Source organism: Nomascus leucogenys, chromosome 14 (assembly GCF_006542625.1).
Source record: "Nomascus leucogenys isolate Asia chromosome 14, Asia_NLE_v1, whole genome shotgun sequence".
NCBI classification, from domain to species: domain Eukaryota; kingdom Metazoa; phylum Chordata; class Mammalia; order Primates; family Hylobatidae; genus Nomascus; species Nomascus leucogenys.
Window position 1 is genome coordinate 42,208,513 of NC_044394.1, and position 25,333 is coordinate 42,233,845.

Here is a 25,333-nt window from a genome sequence, read left to right on the forward strand (position 1 = left end):
GAGTAATTTATTCCTTTTTCTTTTTTTTTTTTTTTGAGACAGTCTGGCTTTGTCCCCCAGGTTGGAGTGCAGTGATGTGATCTTGAGTCACTGCAACCTCCGCCTCCTGGGCTTGACTGATTCTCATGCCTCAGCTTCCTGAGTAGCTGGGACTACAGGCATGTGCCACCACACACAGCTAATTTTTGTATTTCTAGCAGAGACAGATTTCACCATGTTGGCCAGGCTGGTCTTGAACTCCTGACCTCAAGTGATCCACCCATCTTGGCCTCCCAAAGTGCTGGGATTACAGGCATGAGTCACTGCGCCCGGCCTATTCATTTTAATACAAAGGCAGCTAACAATGTTGCCACAAAACTTGATGGGAAAAGATACACTTAAAAAGTTTTTAATGGCATGTGCATGCCAGTGTGTAAATCTATGAATATACAAGTAGCTCTGTCAGTGAGTAGCCAGTGTGGATGACTAATGAAAGCCTGTGCTACTAACTATGCAAGAAAGTTGTTCTCTTTACTGAAACTCAAAGCAGTAACTTGAAAATTTTAAGGAACTATAAATTTGTAAACTGAATTCACTTGTTTTTATCTACCATTCCCATCCTTTGTCAGTCAATGACTAAAAACAGAATATTTTCCCTTTAAAGCAATCTAGGCCAGGCACGGTGGCTCACGCCTGTAATCCCAGCACTTTGGGAGCCTGAGGCGGGCGGATCACAAGGTCAGGAGATCGAGACCATCCTGGCTAACACAGTGAAACCCCACCTCTACTAAAAAATACAAAAAATTAGCCAGGCGTGGTGGCGGGTGCCTGTAGTCCCAGCTACGCAGGAGGCTGAGGCAGGAGAATGGCGTGAACCCGGGAGGCGGAGCTTGCAGTGAGCCGAGATCGGGACTCTGCACTCCAGCCTGGGCGACAGAGCAAGACTCCGTCTCAAAAAAAAAACAAAACAAAACAAATAAAGCAATCTAAATCGTATGGTAGGATTACATAAGAGTTCAAAGGGTTTTCTTTTTCTTTTTTTTCCAAAGGGTTTCTTTGTCATAAAAACATAATGATCAAATAATAGTTGTCTTGGAGAAAATTATAAAATGGGTTATTAGTAATTCTTTAAATTCTTCCCTTTGAAAATTTAATATAGATGCATGCTTCCATCTTTTACCTTCAATTACCAGGTGTTCATCCTGAATTTTCAAATATTCCAATCTAGGATCCTCATCATCCAGAAGAGTAAGGCAGTTCTGTGTAAGAAGGAGGAAATGTTTTTGTTATTTGGTTAGTAAATTTCAAACAAATACAGATAAAAATGAGTAACAATTAAAAAAAACTTCTTTGTAGTTACATAACTTATATCACAAATATCTGGCCTACTATAGTTGTTCATAAATATTTATAACTTAGGTGGCAGTATGAGAGAAAGACAATGTGTACTTCACAAGCATTATCTTTCTCTTTTTTAAAATTTCAACAGGTTTTTGGGGAACAGGTGGTGTTTGGTTACATGAGTAAGTTTTTTTGCTTGTTTGTTTGTTTTAAGATGGAGTCTGGCTCTGTTGCCCAGGCTGGAGTGTAGTGGTGCAATCATGGCTCACTGCTTCCTGGAACTCATGGGCTCTAGCAATCCTCCTGCCTCAGCCTCCTGACTAGGTGGGACTATAGGCACATGCCACCATGCCTGGCTAATTTCTTTGACTTTTCTCTAGAGACAGGGTCCACCTATGTTTCCCAGACTGGTCTCAGACTTCTAGACTCAAGTGAACCTGAACCTCCCACCTCGACCTCTCAAATTCCTGGGATTATAGGTGTGAGCCACCACACCCGGCCTAAATTTCTTACGTGCCATGCTACTACAAAACATCATTATTAGGGGCAGCTGGATGGAAGGTGTAGGAGGACACTATAGTGCCTTTTCAATATTTTTGTATATCTAAAATCATTTCAACAGGAAGAAACATTTATTTTAATACATGAAGGTGGTTACCCTTCCATGAGTTTAAAGTACAAAGGCAGGCTCATGGTGTCATCAGAATTCAGAACGCTGGTCACAGGGCTGGGGGTGCTGGGAGGGGCTGGGCATGGTTGGCTTTGTGATCTGGGCACTGGTGTGTTCCATCTGTGCATGTCTTTCGAGCTGCACACTTTCTTAATACATTTTCATAAGTTTAGCAAAAAATAAAATAAGGATGAGAAGCCTGCTTGGGTTGTTAAGCCTCGGGAAATTATCCAGCCATGAGCCCTGGCCCAGATGCTTCTAGAAGCCTGGAGGGAACTGAGAACTTTCCAAGTAGAGGTGGCAGAGGCAAGGCCCTGAGGTGGTAGCACACTGCTGTTTGTCCCTAGCTCTGAAGGGGGTGTCCTGGTCGGAATCAGTGCTGGGTGCACTACAGGCCCGGGAGTCCATGTCCACATTGTGGCTCAGTGCAGTGAAAGCCAATCTTACCCCCTCCGCAGAGTGTTCAGCCTGCCAGCAGGTGGCCAGCTGGTCCTCCTGGGATATGGCACGGACCCAGCAGCTCTGTTCGAAATCATAATGAGGGAACCAAGGGCCCCCTACATCCAGGTCCGTTGGGAGGCGAGGCATCCAGTTCCACTCCAGGAATCTCCAGGAACCCTGAGGTCCTCCCTGAGCCAGGGCCGGGCTGGGCACACCCTGAGTGCCCACAGGGTAGGTGTCTTCCCAGACAGCCCCACCAGGACAGGGTGTGGAAGAACGAGGTGCCCATGGCGAAATGGGCCACTGGAACTGGGCTGGTGGGCCTGGAGGGGCCTGCCTGTCCCCCTTGCAGAGGGTCTTCCTGCCACGTGAAGCCGGCACAGGACTGGGTGCCGAGGCATCTCTGGAGTCCTTGGGGTCTCTGTGTGGCCCCCGTGGTCTGACACTGAGGATACGCCTGTAGTCGGATCCCAGAGGGAGGGGTGTGTGCCACCTGGCATGGGGAAGCCATTGGGGCATGGCGGGTGGCTCCTGGGACTGCCCCCAGGGTTCAGACTGGCTGGGGGCTTCCTGCCGCACACCTTCATCCCAAGGCTGTTGGGCCTGGGATATGGCCCCCAGTCAGAACGCAGGTGGGAGGGGCCTTGGATGTCACCCAGCCCTTTGCCACCTCACATGGGGACCCATCTCTGCAGTGGGTGATTGGGCCCAGATGTGGGTCACCCTCTGCCCTCCTGGGTTGCCCAGTCCATGCCAGGACTGACTGTTCCCACATCTGGCTGAACTCTTGGCTCTGGCTCTGGGCTGGCCCGGGGTCCCGCCTGTGCCCTCTCCCTGAATGCCCTGTGGGTCAGGGACACCTGATTCCCTTGTCTCCCTTGCTCAAGGCTTGTTGTCCTGGCAACCTTGGAGGACGGTGCAGGAGTGAGGGGCCTCTGATGCTGTCTGAGGCTGTGGGTGCTTGAAGGGAGGGGCGGGGTCTCCCACAAATGGGTCTGGCTCCTCTAGTAACTTTGAGGGCCCTGTGAGGGGGAGAGCGAGACACCGTGGAAAGTGGGAGGGGGCTTGTTGGAGGGTCTTGCCCACATCTCCCTCCTGCATGCACATGTCCAGTACACACGCACTGAGCGCCTGCCCTGAGGACTGGTGGGCCTCCTGTACTTTTCTTAGAGTCCAGGAGGAAGAGGAGGAAGAAAAGGTGAAGAGGAAGGCCCAGGTAGTAGGGTTGAGGGTCCCGGGCACTCCTCCACTATTGACTGCCCCAGAGGGTGACATGGGAGGGGACATGGCACTGGAGCCCACCTGGCGGTGGCAGGTCCCCTTGCTTCCTTGTTAGTTTCTTCGTAGAGGCCCTAAGATGCTTGAGCACAGTGTCATCATCTATGGCCCAAGTGTGGAAGAACTGGTTCCGAAAACATGCCCACAGTCCAGACCCGGACGTCTTCATGAGGCGCTCTAGGGACAGGGAGAATATCAGGCCAGGAGAGTTACCTGGGAATGGTCACAGCTCATACCCCATGGCCACTTCAGCCTCCCACTGGGTGGTGCTGCATCCTTTTGTGGCCACCCCAGGCATCCAGATGTACACAGGAGACTGTGGCTTGGGGGCGATCTGGACAGGGAAGTACTCACCACACTCCTGACTTTCATCTGGGTCATGTGGGGGATGTGCTCGGTGTCACAGTGCCCTGCCCAGCCCACCTGGCCAGACCTCCCTCTGGGCCAGAACAGAGGATCATGAGGACAGTGTGAGGAAGCTGCCCTCGGGCCAGTCGGGGTCTGACCACAGGGCTCCCCAGGCCCCACTGGGCACACGTAGACTTACTCTTCTGAACCTTAAAGGTAATGCTTGTTATTGGCATCAACACCTGTCCTCCATCCAGCAAATACACGTCCCACAGGCGCAGGGTGAGCCCGAGAGAGATCTGTGGGGACAGCAGGTGTGAGAGAACCTGGCCCTTCCAGGCTGGGGCTGGTGGCTTGAGCTGCCCACATTGGGGCTTCAGTCTCCAGAGTCAGTGACCTTCCCCATGAGGGTCGCCTGAGCCATCCAGAACGCTGGGTCAGACAAGGTCTTGCAGCTCCCCATAGGCTTTGGGGTGCCCCGCTCTGCCCGCCTTTGCAGATAGATTTGCCCGGCGGAGTTGCTGCGAGGTCTGTGAAAGGAGCACAGGGGTGCCGAGGGGGCGGAGGGGGCTGAGGTGATGGGGCTGGGGCTTGCCCACCCCTTGGCGGGTAGGCTGGTAAAGTCCCTGTGCCCCCCTACTTCCTAGGCTGCTCTGAGACCTCACCCAGGCATTTCCCTAACCAGGCATTACCTGGCACGGACTGCCTGGGCTGGCCGCGACCCTCCAGCCCCACTGGTGTTAAGAGCAGTGGCGATAGATGAGGTCCTCTGAGGCACCTGTGGAGAGAAGTCCATGTGCTGTGAGCTGGCACTGCGACGGGCACTTCACAGACATTTAAGCCTCACCTCTGAGAGGTGAGCTTCCCCACTTTGATGGATGAGAAAACTGAGGTTCAGGGAAGTTAGTGAATCCGTCCAGGGTTATGAAGCTGGGAGATGGTGGAGCTGAGGTTCTAACTCGCAAAGTCTGCCCCTTAGCGCCCCCGAAACACCCTGGGCGTTTCTCCGTTCCCACGTTCCCCATGGGGATAGATGCCACCCCTCCATGTTGCCTCCTCAGCTGGACGGCTGACCCCGGCAGGGCAGCGCCCTACCTTTCTCTCGCTTCCTGCCCTGCACTCTTCCTCCATGTGGCCCTCCCCTTCACTGCCCTCCTTCTCCTCTGCTTTTCCCTGGGCCGGCAGGGCTGTCCTTACCTTGGGTGGGGCCTCATTATCTGGGCAGACCCAGGCTGAGGGGTTCGGGCTGGGGCCAGGTCTTTCAGAGGTGGGGTCTGCATTCTGGCGGATGACAGCTCCTCGGGCACTGGGTGTGGCAGTGGATGCAAGGATGGCAGGATCGGGGTCACGGGAGGCTGGGAAGGCAGCCAGGTTTCGGGTGGGCTGGTCCTGCAGGGACTGGGATCGGGGTACAGGTGCTGCGTATGGCTTCAGTGGGACCCGGTGTGCCACCAGTCTCCACAGGGACAGACCAGGGAGGGTGGGCTGCCTGCTCCATGGCACGTCCCCACCTGCGAATCGGGGTCTGGGGTGGGAAGGGACTTTAGTTGCCCCTTCCTCCATTGAAGGACAAGGGGTTCCTTGAGCCTGAGGACAGCTAAGTCAGGACAGACACAGGCAGCAAGAAGCAGGTGAGTGTCTCTGTCCACAAAGCCTGTGCTCTGTAATCCTAGCTCAGGGCTAAGCAGGTGTAGGGGTGTGTGTGTGTGTGTGTGTGTGTGTGTGTGTACCTGGGCTCTGAGCAAAGCTCCTTGTGTGTCTGCATTAAGACAGGAGTGGGGAGAGACTCACCTTGTGCGGTCCCTCCTGGGGCTCCACTGGCCTCTGCATAGGAATCTGGGAAAGGGGTCCTGGAGGCCCGGGGGAGGCCTGGGGGATGGGGGGCTCAGGCCCCGTGCTGCCTGGCTTGCTCTTGGCCAAGGGAGAGTTCTGCTGTTTGTTCATCCTTGTTCTCTCTTCTACCTGTGATGTGAAGGGATGTCAAGCAGGCCAGCTCTTACCTCCCTGTTCTTCAAACTGAGGGTCCCACCTGCCCTAACCACTCCTGCCCTGTGCTCTGTGCTGTGTGCTCCTTTCCCCTGCTCTGTGCTGTGTGCTCCTTTCCCCCGCTCTGTGCTGTGTGCTCCTTTCCCCTGCTCGGTGCCTGCTACTGTGAACAACTACTTCTTGTGGCTCTCCAGGCCTCAGGCAGTGGGACTGCAGTCTCAGGAGGCAAAGGAGGCAGTGAGTACCTCTCGGGCCCAGGCTGGTTTGTCAGCAGGATTCATGCCCCGACCATAATGGTACAGGGGCTTCCTGTCCCCAGGCAGGAGCTGCTGCTGCTGCTGTTTCTGAAGCTGCTGCTGCTGTTGCTGCTGCTGCAGGGACTTGAGGTAGGCATGCTCCTGCTGCAGCTGCCTCTGGAGATGATCTGACTGCCGCTGCTCCTCCAGCTGCTTCCACTTGTATTCCTGGGCCCGAGGGTAGGGAGAGAGGGCTCAGCAGGGTGTGGCCCTGGGAGTTAGAGCAGGCATGCCCTCTCTTTTCTGCAATTGCCTAGAGAGGAGATGTATTCCCTTGATGTCCTGGGTGAATCCCTTCCCTTGAACTGTTCCCATCCAGTTCCAGCAAAGAAGCTCTGAAAAGCATCTTCCCAGAGGATGCTAAGGGACCCGTTACCAGCAGCAGGGCCTGGTCCTGAAGCAGCTGTTGCTGAAGGATCTCGAGCTGTCGCTGAGCCTGTGACGAATATATTCCTGGGGGCCGGGGTGTGGGGTGGGGGGCAGAGGGCAGGGAAGGAGGAAGACGCAGAGGAGGGCAGCAGCAGCAACTTGGAGAAGGAGGAAGGGATCCGCAGGAGGGTGAGGGGTGCAGGGGAAGAATAAGAGAGAGGTAGGGGAAGGGATGGCATGAGCCCCAGGGGGGCCATGCGGCACAGATGGGGAAGAAGAGGGCACAGGGAATGAGGGGGGATGAGGAAGCGGCCAGGGAGAGTCAGGGATGGGGTAAAGAGATGGGAATGAGGCAGGGAAGGAGGAGGGAGGGGGCCAGGGTTGGGGTTGAAGGGTGGGAGAAAACGGAGAGAAAGAGTGAAGCTAGAAAAGACAGGAGGAATCTGGGGGTGGGGGAGAGAAGGGGGAAGGGCACGGGAAGCAGGGGCAGCAGGAGCAGGAGGGCAGGAGGGCAGGGATATGGGTGCGGCGCTCTACCTGCTCGCGCTCCGCCTGCCGCCGCTCCTCCTCCCGCCGCAGAGCCTGCGTGTGCTTCAGCCGCCGCTGCTGCTCCTTCTCCTGCAGCTTCCGCTGCTCCCGCTCCCACCGCTGTTGCTGTGGGGAGATCCAGGTGGTCTTAAGAACCATACCGGACATCGTGTCAGCACTGTCCCTCCGTGGACAGGGAGGGGAGCTCCAAGGAGGGGAGCTCTTCACGGAGGGTGGTGAGAGAGACCGGCTTCCGCTTGTTTCTGCAACTATACCCATCCCCATCCAAGGACCCGCAGGGCTGGGCTCAGGTAAACAGCCGGTAGCTGTGACGAGAGAGGCTGTGAGACTGACTGCTGTATGGTGAGACTGACTGTATGGTGGGCTTAGCTAGACACCTTCCACTCTCCACACCCCACCAAACAACAAACAAAAACCCGAACTCATAGAGTCGACTCTCTGGGCACGTTCATGATGGAGCTGGGCAGCGGTGGCACAAAGAAGTGTTGGGGTCACAACTCTGTTGGTTCCCACTCTCAACCCCGTGGTCCCGCCTGAGTGGGTGCTTTAACTGGATCAAAGCCTCTGCCTCTGGCCACGCCCAGGTGGCCAGGAGACTTACCGTCCCCTTCTGCCCGGTCTTCAGTCCTGTCCTCCTTTCCTATTACTGCCGCGTCCCACATTCACCCCGGAGTTGCTCTCTCCCCAGCTCTTGCTCAGTCATTCCACTTCTCAGCACTCAGGAATTTGGTTTTTAGGAGTCTCTACCTCTTTGTGCCCACCACCCCCAGGACAAGAGTCCCCAAAGCCAAGCACCACTGTAGACCCCCCACTCAGTGATGACCCCCCAACCCCCACTGTGCCTGCCAGGCCTACCTTGGCTCTCCCTCCTCTCTCCATGGCTGTCATCTTCCTCCTCGCTGCTGCTGTACTCATATTCTGTCTCCTCTGCAGGGGGAGACCACTGCAGTTAGCTCACCCAGTGCCCCAGACCCCACCGTGGGCTAGAGAAATCTTGGGTGGGGATAACCAGAAGGTCTGTCTGGGTGGGCAGGCATGAGGGGCCCCACCCACTTCCTGGGGGCAATGGGAGGACAGTGGGTCTCAGGTGTGGGCCTGGATGGGGACTGGGACTGGGTCCCAGGGCAGGTGAGGTCTGGCAGAGCCTGTGCTTGTGCTCACATATGCATGTGCTTAACATGGAGCTTTTGTAAGGATGTGAAAGGCCGGTCCTCCTTTGGAAGGCTGATTCAGATTGGAAGGGAAAGGAGGGAAAGCCCCTCAGGCGTTGCAAGTTTGAGAACCATCTCCTTGGACAGGGAGAGCTGCGGCCAAGGAGGGGAGAAGGAAGGGGAGCCAGGAGTGAGCAGGGCTGGCAGAGAGGAACCAGGCTGGAGTGTCCCCTAGTACTTGCCCCCTCCAGCCTGCCCACTGACCTTTCTCACCTCGCTTCTTCCAGGATCGGTCAATGTGGTCCTTAAGCCGGATGTGGACCTGCCGCTCCGTGGGCTGGTCCCAGATGAAGGGAAACTTCAGTAGCTGCTCCGTGGGTGGGCAGCTCAGGTAAGTCTTGATGAGACATGTGTCAATGAAGTCAATGAACTTCTCAGACCTGGAAACAGTGGTGGCTCACACTGGGAGGGTCCCCTCAGAAGGGATGGGTGCAGGAGGAAGAGGGTGGATCACTCATCTACAAGCCACCTTGACATCCCTCCTATCTTCATATCCCAACACCAGTCACCGCCCTCTGCCCCCCAAAATCTCTTCTCTGGTGAGATCCAAGCCTGAGCACAGAGGGTATGAAGGTGGGGATGGCCTTGTCCAGGGACCTTCCTTCCCAGAGCCCACACTCTCAGACCTACCACTTCTTGGACTTGAGCCTGCGCGGAGGGTTCCGAGGAATGAGGAAGAGGGCTCGCATGGGGTGCATGTCACACAGAGCTGGACACAGAAGAGATGCCCTCAGTCCCTTTCACTGCACTGGGAGCTACAGGACCCTTCCTCGGCAGGGTCCCAGGACCCACCTCCTCCCTACAGCCACTCTCTGGGCCCTTCTCTTCCCTCTCCTCCTATTCCCCGGCAGACTCAGAACTTACGGGGGATCCCTCTGCCATCTCGATGGCTGTGATTCCTAGAGACTAAATGTCACTCTACAGACGGGAGAGAAGGAACAAGTGAATATTGCTGACAACTGTGCCCTGCAACATCTCTTCACCCACCATCCTGGCCTCTCAGGAGCCTTCCTGGGCCACACCCCTTCCTGCAGCAGTGCCCTCCAACCCATCCCATCTTCCCACCCACACTTGCCTTGCCATTAGTGTTCCCCAGCCCCTCACTGCTAACATCATCTGAACTTCCTCTGTTCCCCAGCCTGCTCAGGCCCCAAGGTCCCCATATTGCTTCCTGCCCTTGGCAGCCCCCATGCTCCCAACTTTCCACTCCATATCCTGTAACTGTAGGTGGCATCAGGGTTCTCATCACAGGCGATGACCTCTGGAGCCATCCAGTAGGGAGTCCCAGTGAAAGTGTTCCGGCTGCCCACGGTGCAGTCCAGCTGAGCACTCACCCCAAAATCCACTGTGAAGACACAGAGGGAGGGGTCAGCGTGGGGAGTCACCTCTGCTCCCTTGCCTCACATCCCTGCATGCACACACAGGACTTGCCTGAGCCAGCTGTGGTCCTGGCCCGACCCAGACACCCCAGCACCCTCCTTTACCCCACCATCCTGAAGAACCCAATTCCATCTTCCTGCATCTTAGAGAAAAACCCAGGTAAAAGGATCATGGACAGCATCCCAGGCAGGAGGGTCATCAGATCCCATCTTCCCAGAGCAACCTGCCAAGCACCTGGCCCATAACAGGTGACAGGTGAAGAGCTTCCTGAGGGATTTGCAGCAGGAGGCAGGGCATTCCAGTGGGAGAGGGGAAAGGGGAGGGAGTTGGGCCTGAGCCACCAGAGGGGAAAAAGGGGCCCCTCATTCTCTGTTCTGGAGGTGAAAGGGCCCCGTCAGCCTCAGAAGGAGCTGGCACACCTAGCTTGATCTCAGCATTCTCTGTCAGCAGCACATTCTGCCCCTTGATGTCTCGATGGATCACCTTGTGTGCATGGAGATGGGCCAGACCCTGGGACAGGAAAGCAGGGAAAATTAGCCATGGTGTTGGATGGGGTGGGAAAGAGTAAGTGGGGAGCGAGTTGAGGGGACGAGGAGCAATCAGTCTGGACAGGGCTGGGCTGAAGGAGCAGATCCTCTCCACCAGGAGCCCAAGCAAGCTGAGCTGTCCTGGAGAGCTTCCTCAGAGAGGTGGCTGCAGGTGAATAGGTGGAGAAGCGGCAGAGCTTGGAAACAGGAGTTTGTCTCCTCCAACAGCCTGAGACTTCTCAAGGTGGGGACCGTGCTTCCACATCCCACCCGCATCAGGCCTGCTGCTCCCTAAAGAGGGGAGTGATGTCTCCTCCCGGTGCAGGGAGGATCTTTGCTCACGGAGAAGCTCCAGCCAGGGTAGCAGAGGAGAAGACAAGAGGAGGGGCCTTGAACTCACCCTGACGATCTCCCTGCAGATATAGGTGATACAGACCTCCTTCAGGGCGTTGCCCTTCGTGTTCTTTACCAGGTCAGTCATTGAACCAGCACCACAGAACTCCATCACCAGCTAGGTACCGAAAGAAAAAGTATGAGTCAGACAACCGCCCCCCTCCCCTGTCCCGATCCCCCACTAGACTCCTAGAGGAGGACCAGAGACCTTGGGGCTAGAACTGGTATGAATTAGAGAGCAAGGGCCACAGAAGCCTCACAAAGGCCACAGGATTTCCTGAAGTCAAGAGAGAGAGGGAAAAAGTCTAGGTGTGGTGGCTCATGCCTGTAATCCCAGCACTTTGGGAGGCTGAGGCAGGCAGATCACCAGAGGTCAGGAGTTCAAGACCATCCTGGCTAACACAGTGAAACATGGTGAGCAAGACTCTGTCTCAAAAAAAGGAAAAAAAAAAGAGAGGGGGGAGAAGGAATACAGATGGAAAAGAACTGGCAGGGTGGGGCTGGGTTTAGGGTAGGAGTCCAAGGAATCCCTGAAACTGTAGACAAAATGATGCAGGTATATGCATTTTCTTTGAGGAAGGGTCTAGTACTTTCATCAGATTCTCATTGGGATTACAAACCCTAAAGTGGTTAAGAACTACTGCTTTACAGCAGGGTGCGGTGGCTCATGCCTGTAATCCCAACACTTTGGGAGGCTGAGGCAGGTGGATCACGAGGTCAGGAGTTCAAGACCATCCTGGCTAACACGGTGAAACTCCGTCTCTAGAAAAAAAAAAAAAAAAAAAAAAATATATATATATATAAAAGTAGCCGGGCGTGGTGGCAGGCGCCTGTAGTCCCAGCTACTTGGGAGGCTGAGGCAGGAGGATGGCATGAACCCGGGAGGCGGAGCTTGCAGTGAGCCGAGATTGTGCCACTGAACTCTAGCCTGGGTGACAGAGTGTGACTCTGTCTCAAAAAAACAAAACAAAACAAAACAAAAAAAACTACTGCTTTGGGCCAGGCGCAGTGGCTCATGCCTGTAATCCTAGCACTTTGGGAGGCCGAGGCGGGCAGATCACGAGGTCAGGAGTTCGAGACCATCCTGGCTAACATGGTGAAACCCCATCTCTACTAAAAATACAAAAAATTAGCCTGGCGTGGTGGTGGGCGCCTGTAATCCCAGCTACTCAGGACGCTGAGGCAGGAGAATCGCTTGAACCCAGGAGGCAGAGGTTGCAGTGAGCCGAGATCACACCACTGCACTCCAGCCTGCGTGACAGAGCGAGACGCTGTCTCCAAAAAAAAAAGAACTTCTGTTTTGGATCGGGGCTGGCCCAAGGCCTGCTTCTGTATGGTCAGCAAGTCAAGAATGGTTTTTACTTTTTTTTTTTTGAGACAGGGTCTTACTCTGTTGCCCAGAGTGGAGTGCAGTGGCACGATCTCAGCTCACTGCAGCCTCTGCCTTCCAGGTTCAAGCGATTCTCCTGCCTCAGTCTCCCAAGTAGCTGGGATTACAGGTGCCCGCTACCACGCCTGGCTAATTTTTGTATTTTCAGTAGAGACCGGGTTTCACCATGTTGGCCAGGCTGGTCTTGAACTCCTGACCTCAGGTGATCCACCCACCTCAGCCTCCCAAAGTGCTGGGATTACAGGCTTGAGCCATTGCATCTGGCCTGGTTTTTACATTTTTAAATGGTTGTGGGAAAAAACAAAAAAAGGAATCTTATTTTATGACATGTGAAAGTGAAAAAACATTGAAATGTGAGTGACCTGTGAAGGTGTTGGGGGTATAGCCATGCTCATTTGTTTACGTACTGTCTATTTCTGCTTTCGTGGTGCAATAACAGAACTGAGCAGCTGGGACAGCAAATATGACCCGCAAAGCCTGAAATATTTACTATCTGGCCTTTCACAGAAAAAGTTTGCCAGGGCCGGGCACGGTGGCTCACGCTTATAATCCCAGCACTTTGGGAGGCCGAGGCGGGCGGATCACGAGGTCAGGAGATCGAGACCACAGTGAAACCCCGTCTCTACTAAAAATACAAAAAAAAATTAGCCGGGCGTGGTGGCGGGCGCCTGTAGTCCCAGCTACTCGGAGAGGCTGAGGCAGGAGAATGGCGTGAACCCGGGAGGCGGAGCTTGCAGTGAGCCGAGATTGCGCCACTGCACTCCAGCCTGGGCGACAGAGCGAGACTCCGTCTCAAAAAAAAAAAAAAAAAAAAAAAGAAAAAGTTTGCCAGTCCTTGACTTAGAAGCAGAAAAGGGGCTAAGAATCAGTGATTCTCCAAGTCTGCTAGAGACAGAAAGAGTACGTAGGGTCTACCTAGATAGCTGCAACAGGGAACCTGGGAAGACCCTGAGAGAAACTCCTCCAGCACAGAGAGTAACAAGGCCAGGAGATGAAGAGGGCTCTGGGTCTGCACCTCCCAGGGAGAGCAGCTGAGACCTGGAGGCAGAGAAGATGGCTCCAACCAGTCTTCCTGGGAATCAGCATGCTTGTCCAAGTTTTCACTAAAAGCCACATCCAACGCAGGAAAAGGCTGGATGGACACATATATTTGCATATGCAATAAAAGTAATTTGCATGTGCCTACTCCTTGGAAAGCAGAGCACAGTGAGAGGAGGGGAGGACCTGTGCCCAACAGGTCCAGAAGGGGGCGCCTGGCCACTAATGCCTCTAGCCCACCACAATCTCCACCACACACACCTGGCAGGTAGACCTCCCTGTCACCTTTCTCCCTTTCTTTGTGTGCTTGAGTGTGTGTTCCCAAAAAGCCAAAGGGCCTTGGAGGCCAGGACCATGGCTTGTGCTCATCTATACAGAGTATACAGAAGTGCTTAGTAAGTGCTTGTCATCTGAATAGCTGCTGGGAGGGGAGACCTGGCGTCAGCGCCAAAACTCCTGACAGCCATTGCCACACTCCCTGCTGCTCCATCCTCAGGGACTGGGCTCAGTACCACAAAGGGTGAGGCTGGGGGAACATGTCAGCACCAGTGCCCAGGCTAGGGAGAGGAATGACTCTTAGGAATGTTCTGGGCCGGGCAGGAGGAATTTGGGGGAGGCCCCAAGCTCTGCAGCAGGCTCTGGTTTGAATGATGACGTAGAAGGGCTGGGTGCACTGTAGCATCTGGGGTGCCGGGAGGGGTCTGGGCCCTGTTATCTCCCACAAATATTTTGGTTCTGTTGCTTTCCCAGGAGCTATGCTCAAAGGCAGGAAAACTGATGGACCGCCTCCCCACAGTCTCTCTAGCCTTTGCCAAAATTATATTTATTTATTAAGAGCCGATCACACAGTGTGAGATACTGGTTAGGGGAAGGGTTGGGGCAAATGCCAGGACCCCTCCCCACAAAACACTCAAAGGACGAGATGCTGCAATTCATGGGGGCTGGAATGCGGGTCCATCCATGAGGCAGGAGGCCCCTCTGGGTCCAGGTACAGGGGAGGCTGGGTAGACCGAAGGGAGGGTAGCTGGCAAGGAGAGATGCTGGGCACTGATACTGAGTCCTAGTGAACAGCCTGGAGACAGGGAATGGGGGGAGGGCAGGCAGGGGGGTGTTTCTCACCCAGAGCTGGTCATCGTTTCCCAGGGGGCTCTTCTTGATGAAGGCTCCATAGTAGGTGGCAATGTTGCGGTGGTGAGAGTATTTTTTCAGCATGTTGATCTCCTGTTTGATGTCTTCCTCCTCGTCCTAGGCAAATGGGAGGAGCTGAGCCCTGAGACTCCCTCCACACTCCCTTCTCGCTGGTCCGACCCTCCCACTGCCCAGCTCCACTCCCTACCTCCATAACATCCATGACCTTGATGGCAGCCAGCTGCCCAGACTTGACATGCTGACCCTGCAGGACAGAAGGATCTGAGTCTATGCTCAGAGAACTGAACGTAGAGAGGGCTTGACTCTAGGAGACACAGCTTTAAACTGTTTTCTTTTTTTTTTTTTTTTTTTTGAGACAGAGTCTCGCTCTGTTGCCCAGACTAGAGTGCAGTGGCAGGATCTCAGCTCACTGCAAACCCCACCTCCCGGGTTCACGCCATTCTCCTACCTCAGCCTCCCAGATAGCTGGGACTACAGGCACCCGCCACCACGCCTGGCTAATTTTTCGTATTTTTAGTAGAGACGGGGTTTCACCATATTAGCCAGGATGGTCTTGATCTCCTGACCTCATGATCCACCCACAGCCTCCCAAAGTGCTGGGATTACAGGTATGAGCCGGCACGCCCGTCCCGACGGCTTTCTATCTTACAAAGTGCCCCTTAGCTGGGCACTGTGGCTCACACCTGTAATCCCAACACTTTGGGAGGCCAAGGCAGGCAGATCATTTGAGACCAGGAGTTCGAGACCAGCCTGGCCAACATGGAGAAACCCCGTCTCTACTAAAAATACAAAAATTAGCTGGGTGTCATGGTGGGCACCTATAATCCCAGCTACTCAGGAGGCTGAGGCACGAGAATTGCTTGAACCTGGGAGGCAAGCCGAGACCGTGCCACTGCACTCCTGCCTGGGGGACAAAATGAGACGCCATCTCAAAAACAAAAAAAAAAAAAAAAAAAAAAAAGAAAAGAAAAGAAAAGAAAAAAAGAAAGAAAAAAAAAGAAAGCACCCCTCATTGTGGCTACACACCTCAGTGAATGTGCTGTTCATCGGAGTGGACAGAGGAGAGCGCTCCTGAGCCATCATGGCCAACAGAAAAACCACCGACAGTGGACTTCCAAGTTACAGGCTCAACAATGACGAAGGGTCTCCTCCCATAAACACTCAAGACAGATGAGGGAGAAACATTTATGTTCTGTTCCAGCCTCTCTGGCTTGGACTTTCTATAGACTGAAAGTTAGAGCAGGGCATGAAAGATGCTTCTCCACCCTAATGGAGGATGGAGGGAGTAGGAGAAGGAGACTAGGGAGGGAGGGGCTTTGCCTCACCCTTTTCTCCTAAGCAAGACAAAATGCTGCAGTGCTTTCCTGACTCACCAACTCTGGACAGGAGGCCTCTCCCAGAATCAACTTCACCCACAAAGCTTTTTATTCTTGTCGATAGGGAAAGAACAGAGACAGAGCTGAGATTTTAGGGAACTCAGAGAAACACAGAGGGGCCAGCCGACATGTGCTAATGCTCCTGTCACCAGTCCTAGTGGGAAGAAACTTCCTCTTCTTGAGTGTCTCCCAGCCACTGCCCTCCTACCCCAACATCCTTCTGAAATTCCTAGTGGGAGCATCTAAGGCTTGGAGAGGAAAGCCCAAAGGCTTCCCGGGGAGGAGCAGGATGGAGGAAGGTGGCCCCTCATGGGGATGGACTGGCTTTGCCAGCCCATGGGTAATTTTTTTCCTCAGCCATTCAAGACCCCAAGCCCAGAGATGCAGGAGCACACGGCACCACTATTCCCATGGCAACAACAAGGCAAGAGATTGCGGGTGGGGTGCCTGTTTCCCCAAAGTTTGCAAGAGAAGGAGCGTAAGAGAAAGGCAGGTGGTCTCAGTGACACAGGAAACATGGGGCTAGAGATGCAGAAGAGACTTGTGACAGTATCCAGCACTTTGTCTGGAGATGAAAATGCCACGGGCCCCAGGGGGTTCCAGTCAGAGGCAGCATTCACCCTGAGCATCCTCACTCCCTGCTAGAGTGGCTCCCCCCATCCAAGTGTGAGCAGTGTGGTCAGGCCACACGAGAGGGCGGGGCTGGCCAACCTAAAAGCTACCATCGGTGGCTGAGAACATGCCACTTCTGTCAGGGACAGAGGCACCTCAAAAGCAGGAAGCCTGAGCTCTGGTTCCAGCAGGCCAGCTGTGGGAGCACAGGTCACTTCCCCTCTGCAGAAGGCCACCCATTAGGTCCCACTACCTCAAAGTCCTGGGTCTCTCTGTGGTCCAGGGAGAGGCCAAACCCACAGCTCTGGCCTTAGCTCTCTCTGAATCCCAGGAGAGTTCTGACACACAAGGCCATATGCCCTTCCACCTGCTCTAACTGCTGCAGGCCACCCTGCCTGGCTGCTGGCCTGTTCCCACCATGTCCGGGACTGGCTCTGCACTCAGGTAGAGAGAGGCATCGACAGTGCCTCCTCCTGGGTGCTCTTTCCTCTCCCCCCCTCTACCTTTCCAGCCTCTGGCATCTCCCATAGCCCCTCTCAGACCTGCAGATCAGAAACCTACTTCCTTCCGCTCCTCCCAAGAGTGCCCTGCAGATGTGGACGTCATACTTCCACACCATTCATCTCACCTGTCCGTAGGTTCCATTGCCGACCACCTCCACAAGCTCAAAGATCCCAGCAGGGTCCTAGGGGCAGGGGACAGGAGGGAGACAGAAGAATACTGTGTCAGGACTTTAGAAAAGGATTACAGAGCTAGAGGGGGGTAAAGTGGTATCCAGTCAAGATATGAGAGTGAACACCAGCACATCAGGAGGGCACATGGCAGGAACCCTGGTGGCTGGCTGCCCTTTTCCTGGATTGGTTGAATGAATGTTTTATGGGAAAAGTTGGAAGAAGTGAGTGGCCAGGTGCGATGCTCATGCCTGTAATCCCAGCACTTTGGGAGGCCGAGGCGGGTGGATCACGAGGTCAGGAGATCAAGACCATCCTGGCTAACACGGTGAAACCCTGTCTCTACTAAAAATACAAAAAATTAGCCGGGCATGGTGGTGGGCGCCTGTAATCCCAGCTATTCGGGAGGCTGAGGCAGGAGAATGGCTTGAACCTGGGAAGTGGAGCTTGCAGTGAGCCAAGATTGCGCCACTGCACTCCCGCCTGGGTGACAGAGCGAGACTCTGTCTCAAAAAAAAAAAAAAAAAAAAAAAAAGAAATGAAAGAACGTGGAAGTCAGAACCCAGATGGCTTTTCAAAGACATGTTCCCAATTTCAAATCCACCGAGAAACTGCATCTGTATCCTCATCTGCAAAATAAGGGTGCCCGAGTACCTTCCTCTGGGGTTGGTACTCACATTTTAAGTGAAGAAATGCCCATCAAATGCTTCAGATGGTTCCTGGCGCCAGAGCGTGTGCCCAATAAAAGTTAATGACCATTATTATTATCTTACTTCTTAAAAGCAGGGATGAGGAAAGCTAGCAGGGAGCAGGAACTTCAGGGCCACAATCCTCTTGTCCTTCCCTCTTCCAAGTCCCCCTGAGACTGAGGGCTTCCAGGCCAGGGTTTGAGGCAATCAGGGGCAAAGGGACCTGGAGGGAGGGAGTGAGCAGGTGATGATGAGAAAGGGCCTCTGAGAAGGGAGAACTTTCTGTTCCTACTTTTTTGAGCCAAGCAGTACCAGGAGGAGAGGGCCCGGAGGGCTTGAACAAAGCCTGTAAAGAGGCTCGCCCTTCCCATGGACCAAGAGCAGGCAGGCCTGGCCTCAGCAACACAGCTGCTGTCGGGAGGCCACCAACACCCTCCTGGCAGAACCTTTTATTTTTTTGAGAGAAAGAAGTTGGAAGGTGGAGCTGCAAGCTGAAGAGAGATACAGCTCAGTACTGTCCACACTCCTGCACCTCCTGCAGAATGATGGCTCTTTTTTTTTCGTTTGAGACTGGGTCTCACTCTGTCACCCAGGCTGGATGCAGTGGTATAATCATAGCTCACTGCAGCCTCAGTCTCCTGGGCTCAAGCAATCCTCCCACCTCAGCCTCCTGAAGAGCTGGGACCAAAGGCATGCACCACCACTCCTGGCTAATTTTTTTTTATTTTTAGTAGAAACAGGGTGTCACTATGTTGCCGAGGCTGTTCTCAAACTTCTGAGTTCAAGCAGTCCTCCTGCCTTGGCCTCCCAAAGTACTGAGATTACAGATGTTAGCCACCACGCCTGCCTCAGAGCCGACAGTTCTGGTGTTTCACATGGCAGGCCCGTCCCCACCACTGCGGGGACCAAGCAGAGGCAGAAAGTGAGGATGGCACTTACGAATAAACTCTCCTGGCAACACGTGGCCTCTGTGCTGATAATCCTAAAAGCATATAATCTAAAACTCCCTTCTCCTTGATTTTGAAAGCTAATATAGGGTTTCTGGGAGAAAAAAACAATCCCACCAAAAAACCCCACATCCATGCCAATAAAAGCACTTCATCCACTGAAATAATAAGCCCAAGGAAGATGACTTGTGCGTGTTGAAGACCAGAGAGACACCAGCCCAAGGCTTTTAAAAAATGTCCTCACTGTGCACTTTTTCCATTTTCTCAAAGAGGAGCTGGAAAGCGGAGATGTGCCCCTGGCACCCTGTGCGTGCCCTATCAGAGCATGTACCACGAGGCATTGTGACTCTACATTTACTTGTCTAATTCACTGGAGAAAGGAACTGAGCCCTCCTTGCTCACCCATAATGTCTAGCACCTTGCTGAGGCCTGGCACGCAGCAGCCTGAAAAAACACCCCAGCCGGCTTGGGAGGAAGTAATGACAGAGCTGAAGGGGGTTCCTTCTCTGTGCTCTGAAGGGGACTGGGCTGACCAGACCAAGAACTTTGTGGGTCTACATTCAATTATTTGGCTTCAGCTAAAGTTACGAAAAAAAAATCTTGGCCAGGCATGGTGGCTCACACCTGTAATCCCAGCACTTTGGGAGGCTGAGGCGGGCAGATCAAGAGGTCAGGGTATCGAGACCATCCTGGCTAACACGGTGAAACCCCATCTCTACTAAAAATACAAAAAATTAGCCGGGCGTGGTGGCAGGCACCTATAGTCACAGCTACTTGGGAGGCTGAGGCAGGAGAATCGCTTGAACCCAGGAGGTGGAGGTTGCAGTGAGCCGAGATCACACCACTGCACTCCAGCCTGAGCGAAAGAGCAAGACTCTGTGTCAGAAAAAAAAAATCTTAACAAATTTATTCTTTTTTTTTTGAAATGGAATTTTGCTCTTGTTGCCCAGGCTGGAGTGCAATGGCAAGATCTTGGTTCACCGCAACCTCCACCTCCTGGGTTCAAATGATTCTCCTGTCTCAGCCTCCCAAGTAGCTGGGACCACAGGGGTGTGCCATCACGCCCAGCTAATTTTGTATTTTTAGTAGAGACATGGTTTCACCATGTTGGTCAGACTGGTCTCAAACTCCTGACCTCAGGTGATCCACCCACCTCAGCCTCCCAAGGTGTTGGGATTATAGGTGTGAACCACTGTGCCCGGCCTAATTTTTTTTTTTTTTTTAGAGTCAGATCTTGCTCTGTTGCCCAGGCAGGGGTGCAGTGGCATGATCACAGCTCACTGTAGCCTGGAACTCCTAGGCTCAAGCAATCCTCCCACCTCAGCCTCCTAACACATTAATATTATAGGCATGACCCAGCATGCACAGCTAAAACAATATTTAATAGGTATAAATCACAGTAGGATCCCCAGGAAAGAGAGGTATTGTCACTGCAATGCAGGGGGCTAACGAGAGGTCTTTCTGACCCTGAGAGCTGGAAGGAACCTGAAAAAATTCATCTCATTTGTCTTCAGTTCTAGATTAGAGGCTCAAAGACCATAGAGTTCCCTACAGAGCTGCCCAACAGAAGCACTCATCCATTCTGGGGCCTCTGAACTGACTGCTGGAAAATCCTTTCTTGAATCAAACTGTAGTTCTTTCCGAGATGGAGGGAGACAGGAAAAAGGACCTATGGTCATAATTTTCTGAACACTCCTAATCTAAGACGGAAAATACTGTGGGCCTGTTAGAGCTATAATGATCTGTCACCATGAACTCAAATTACTACAAGTACATTTTAATTTTGTAACCTTGACTCCCAATCTGTCTCCTTTCCCTATGTTTGGGCGGCACTGAGGGATGAAGGAATATTTGAAGTCAGACACCCCGGGTTCAGATATCGACATTTAATGGGTTTCAAGTCAGTTCCCTGAAAACTCCTACTGGAAAGGGTGATTCAGAGAAGCAAGCTGGGGTCCCGCACGTGGCACTCTGGTTGTGGTCTCTCACCCCCCCTCCCCACCCAGATGCTCCATGTTACAATAGCAGCACTGCTTTCCCACCACAGTCCAGTCTCTGCCTAATCCTCTTCCTCCTCCCTTTCCTGTATTGCAGCCACCCTGTCCTTTCTGCCTTCAAAATGTGCTTTGCTTGTCCACCACCTCAGACCAATCCCTCATGTCCTCCCTCCTGGAGCTCTAACCTCCCCCATGTCTTCCTTCTGCTGCCACTGATTTAATTCTTCCAAAATGGCGCTTTCCTGATTTTACTCTTCTGCCCAGAACTGGTAGCGGGGCTCCCCAGTGCTTAGAGAGTCCCAACACCTCAGCCTGATATTTAACGATGCCCCGTTATTATCCAACCACTAAATATCTTCTGAGTGAGTGCCTCCATTTGCCCTGCACTGGGCTAAGCCCTAAGCAGGGAAAACCTGTAAGGTAATCGTATCTCATTTCATTCATCCATTACATATTCCTTGAGCACAAACTATGTAGTAACTCCTGAATTAGACACAAAAGGGAGCTCACCGATATATGAGAAATATAAAACCTTATAATTTTATAGATTGGCCAAGTACTCAAATATGAAAATGTGGCAGTCTACGATTATATATCATAACAGAAGCCGAAAGCACGAAAGCTGCTGAAATGCTGCTTGGTGTGGCGGAAAGAGCACGGGAGGGGGTTTTCAACTCTGGCACTAGTCGTGTGTCTCTGTGCAAGTATTTAACTGTTTGAGGCTTCATTCCCCTCCCACAAGCTAAGAGGGGGCTGGATTGTGTAAAAAGTCCACTTTAGGGTTGGGCGTGATGGCTCATGTCTGTAATCCCTGCACTTTGGGAAGCTGAGGAGGCCGGATCATCTGAGGTCAGGAGTTCGAGACCAGCCTGGCCAACATTCTGAAGCCCGGTCTCTACTAAGAAATACAAAAATCAGCTGGGTATGGTGGTGGACACCTGTAAACCCAGCTATTCGAGAGGCTGAGGCAGGAGAATTGCTTGAACTCAGGAGGCGGAGGTTGCAGTGAGCCGAGATCGCGCCACTGCACTCCAGCCTGGGTGAAAGAGTGAGACTCCTTCTCAAAAAAAAAAAAAAAAAGAAAAGAAAAAAGAGTGGTGAAGACCATGCTGTGTTGTGGGAGAGCAGTCTGGGTTTGAATGTTGAACTGGGGATGTTAAAGTATACACAGGTACATTCTATTGTCATGCTGTGCTGTGGGAGAGCAGTCTGGGTTTGAATGTTGAATCGGGGATGTTAAAGGATACACAGGTACATTCTACTGGGCAGTTAGAAACAAGGATCTGTAAATACAATTTACAGGCATTTGTGAGTGTGAGAGTTGGAGATACAAACAAGATATTCAGGGAGAGTGTGGATGGCCATGGGCAACATGTGAGAGCAGCAGAACACACGCCAGAAGAGGAGATGGTCATGGAGGCTGCAGGGGGTATAAGGGGAGTGATGGCCTCGAATGCAGCAGAGCAGCCAGAGGGCACTGAAAAAAATCCCACTGACCTCAGCAGCTAGGAAACCACTGGGAACTGCCACTGTGTGAGCAGAGGGCAGACAGCGGGGGCTGGAGGAGACAGGGATGTGCTGAGGAAATGAGGGCAGCACCCTTTCTGGAGAAGTCTAACCTTGAGAGGAAGGGGGAAAATCAGATGACAGCTAGAGCTGGCAGCGAAGTCAGAAAATAGGGTTTTCAAAATAGGGAAGATTGTTCATGATTACGGAGAGGAAGAAGCCAAAAAGGGTGGATGTTTGAGGAGTTGATTTTTCTTTTGTTTTTGAGATAGAGTTTCTGTCACCCAGGCTGGAGTGCAATGGCATGATCTTGGCTCACTGCAACCTCCGCCTCCCGGGTTCAAGCGATTCTCCTGCTTCAGCCTCCCAAGTAGCTGGGATTACAGGTGCGCACCACCACACCTGGCTAATTTTTTGTATTTTTAGTAAAGACGGGGTTTTACCATGTTGGTCAAACTGCTCTCGAACTCCTGACCTCGTGATCCACCTGCCTCGGCCTCCCAAAGTGCTGGGATTATAGGTGTGAGCCACTGCACTCAGCCAATTTTTGTACTTTTTATGGAGACGGGGTTTCACCATGTCGCCCAGGCTGTTCTCGAATCCTGAGCTAAAGAGATCCACCTGCTTTGGCCTCCCAAACTGCTGGGATTACAGGGGTGAGGCACCATGCCTGACTCTGTCCATCTTTTTTTTTTTTTTTAAGACTTAGTCTCATTCTATTGCCCAGGCTAGAGTGCAGTGGTGCAATCTCAGCTCACTGCAACCTCCACCTCCTGGGTTCAAGTGATTCTCTTGCCTCCCTCTCCTGAATAGCTGGGATTACAGGTGCCCGCCACCACCACACTTGGCTAATTTTTTGTATTTTAGTAGAGACAGGATTTCACCATGTTGTCCAGGCCAGTCTCAAACTCCTGACCTCAAGTGATCCACCCACCTCGGCCTCCCAAAGTGCAGGATTACAGGAGTGAGCCACTGTACCCAGCCTGTCCATCCTTTTGATTAGAGCCATCCTAGTAGGTGTGAAGTGGTATCTCATTGTGGTTTTGATTTGTATTTCCCTCAGGAGGCTGAGGCAGGAGGATCCTGTAAATCCAAGAGTTCGAGGCTGCAGTGAGCTATGATCATGCCACTGTACTTCAGCCTGGGCAACAGAGTGAGATCACCTCCCTACCCCATCTAGAAAAGGATGGACAGTCAAAAGTGTTGATGAGGGCAGGGAGAAACTGAAATTGTCATACACTGCTGCTAATGTAAAATGGTCCAGCCACTTTGGAAAACAGTTTGGCAGTTCCTCAAATGTTAAACAATGAGTTACCATATCATCCAGCCATTCCACTTCTAGGTAGATACTCAAGAAAACTGAAAACATATATCCACACAAAAATATGTAGGTGGATGCCCACAGGAGGATTATTAATAACCAAAAAGTAGAAGCAACCCAAATATCCATCAACTGATGAATAGATAAATGTGGTATATCTATATATAGAATGATATTGGCAATAAAAAGAAATGAAGACCAGGTATGGTGGCTCATGCCTATAACCCCAGCGCTTTGGGAGGCAGAGGCGGGAGGATCACTTCAGGTCAAGTGGTTTGAGGCTGCTTGGCAGGTTTGAGACCAACCTTGGCAAGATAGTAAGACCACATCTCTACAAAAAATTTAAAAAATTAGTGAGGCATGATGGCATGTACCTGTAGTCCCAGCTACATGGGAGGCTGAGGTGGAAGGGGCCCTTGAGCCCAGGGGCTGAAGGCAGTAGCGACCTATGATAGCACCACTGCACCCCAGCCTGGGGGACAGAGCAAGACTCTGTCTCAAAAAAAAAAAAAAAAAAAAAAAAAACAAAAAAAAAGGGAATAAACTACTGCCAGATGTTGCAACATGGATGAACCTTGAAGACATTATTCTTAATGAAAGAAGCTAGTCACAAAAGGCCACATATTATGTGGCTACATTTATGTGTAATGTCCAGAATAGGCAAATCTAAAGAGAAGAAAAGCAGATTAGTGGTTGCCAGAGGCTGGGAGGAAGGAGAAAATGGGTAATGACTGCTAATGCATCCTGGGTTTCATTTGGGGATAATAAAAAGATTATTATCTTCTGAACTTAGATAGTGAAGATGGTTGCATAAGTCTGTAAGTATACCAAAAACCACTTTAAAATATTTTATTTTAATTTTTGTTAGTTTGTTTTTTCAGACACGGTCTCACTTTGTTACTGAGGCTGGAGTGCAGTGGTGTGATCTCAGCTCACTGCAACCTCCGCCTCCTGAACTCAAGCAATCCTCCTGCCTCAAACTCCCAAGTAGCTGGGACTACGGGCACACACCACCACACCTGGCTAATTTTTATATTTTTTGTAGAGATGGGGTTTCACTATGTTGCCCAAGCTGGTCTTGAACTCCTGAGTTCAAGTGATCTGCACGCCTTGGCCTCCCAAAGTGCTGGCATTACAGGCATAAGCCACCACGCCTGGTCTAAAATATTTTAAAAGGGTAAATTTTATGGTATGTAAATAAATTTCAATAAAGCTGTTATTAAATATAATAATCCTTCAATATCACTAATAATAGGAGAAATGCAAATCAAAACCCAATGAGATAGCATCTCACCCCAGTTAAAGGGTTATTATCAGAAGATAAAAAGGCTGGGCATAGTGGCTCACACCTGTAACTGTAATCCCAACACTTTGGGAGGCTGAGGTGGGAGGATCACTTGAGCCCAGGAGTTCAAGATATGCCTGGGCAACATAGTGAAACCACTCCTCTACAAAAAATAAAATAGTCTCAAAAAAAAAAAAAAATAGCCAGGTGCAGTGGCTCATGCCTGTAATCCCAGCACTTTGGGAGGCTGAGGCGAGCGGATCACGAGGTCAGGAGATTGAGACCATCCTGGATAACATGGTGAAACCCCGTCTCTACTAAAAATACAAAAAAAAATTAGCCAGGCTGGTGGCGGGCGCCTGTAGTCCCAGCTACTCGGGAGGCTGAGGCAGGAGAATGGTGTGAACCCAGGAGGCGGAGCTTGCAGTGAGCCGAGATCACGCCACTGCACTCCAGCCTGGGTGACAGAGTGACTCCATCACCAAAAAAAAAAAAAAGCAAGACCTCAAACTATTAAAATTATAGAAGAAAACCTAGGAAATACCGTTCTCGACATTGGCCTTGGCAAAGAATTTTTGGCTAAG

The 25,333-nt window shown here is 52.1% G+C and overlaps 1 protein-coding gene across 1 annotated transcript in view; it reads right to left on the bottom strand.

Annotated features, from left to right (window-relative positions):
- Positions 1-2,248: 2,248 nt before the first annotated feature.
- LOC100585360 (misshapen-like kinase 1) overlaps positions 2,249-25,333 on the bottom strand; it is a 31,851-nt gene continuing 8,766 nt past the window's right edge. The window contains 21 exon segments of the mRNA XM_030827078.1: positions 2,249-2,850; positions 3,734-3,886; positions 4,257-4,356; positions 4,455-4,587; positions 4,750-4,835; positions 5,255-5,455; positions 5,849-6,019; positions 6,289-6,507; positions 7,246-7,562; positions 7,682-7,716; positions 8,113-8,129; positions 8,132-8,184; positions 8,673-8,848; positions 9,099-9,177; positions 9,329-9,384; positions 9,669-9,813; positions 10,268-10,358; positions 10,776-10,886; positions 14,316-14,441; positions 14,533-14,589; positions 16,935-17,018. Of these exon segments, the coding sequence (XP_030682938.1) occupies positions 2,249-2,850; positions 3,734-3,886; positions 4,257-4,356; positions 4,455-4,587; positions 4,750-4,835; positions 5,255-5,455; positions 5,849-6,019; positions 6,289-6,507; positions 7,246-7,562; positions 7,682-7,716; positions 8,113-8,129; positions 8,132-8,184; positions 8,673-8,848; positions 9,099-9,177; positions 9,329-9,384; positions 9,669-9,813; positions 10,268-10,358; positions 10,776-10,886; positions 14,316-14,441; positions 14,533-14,589; positions 16,935-17,018 (3,012 nt within the window).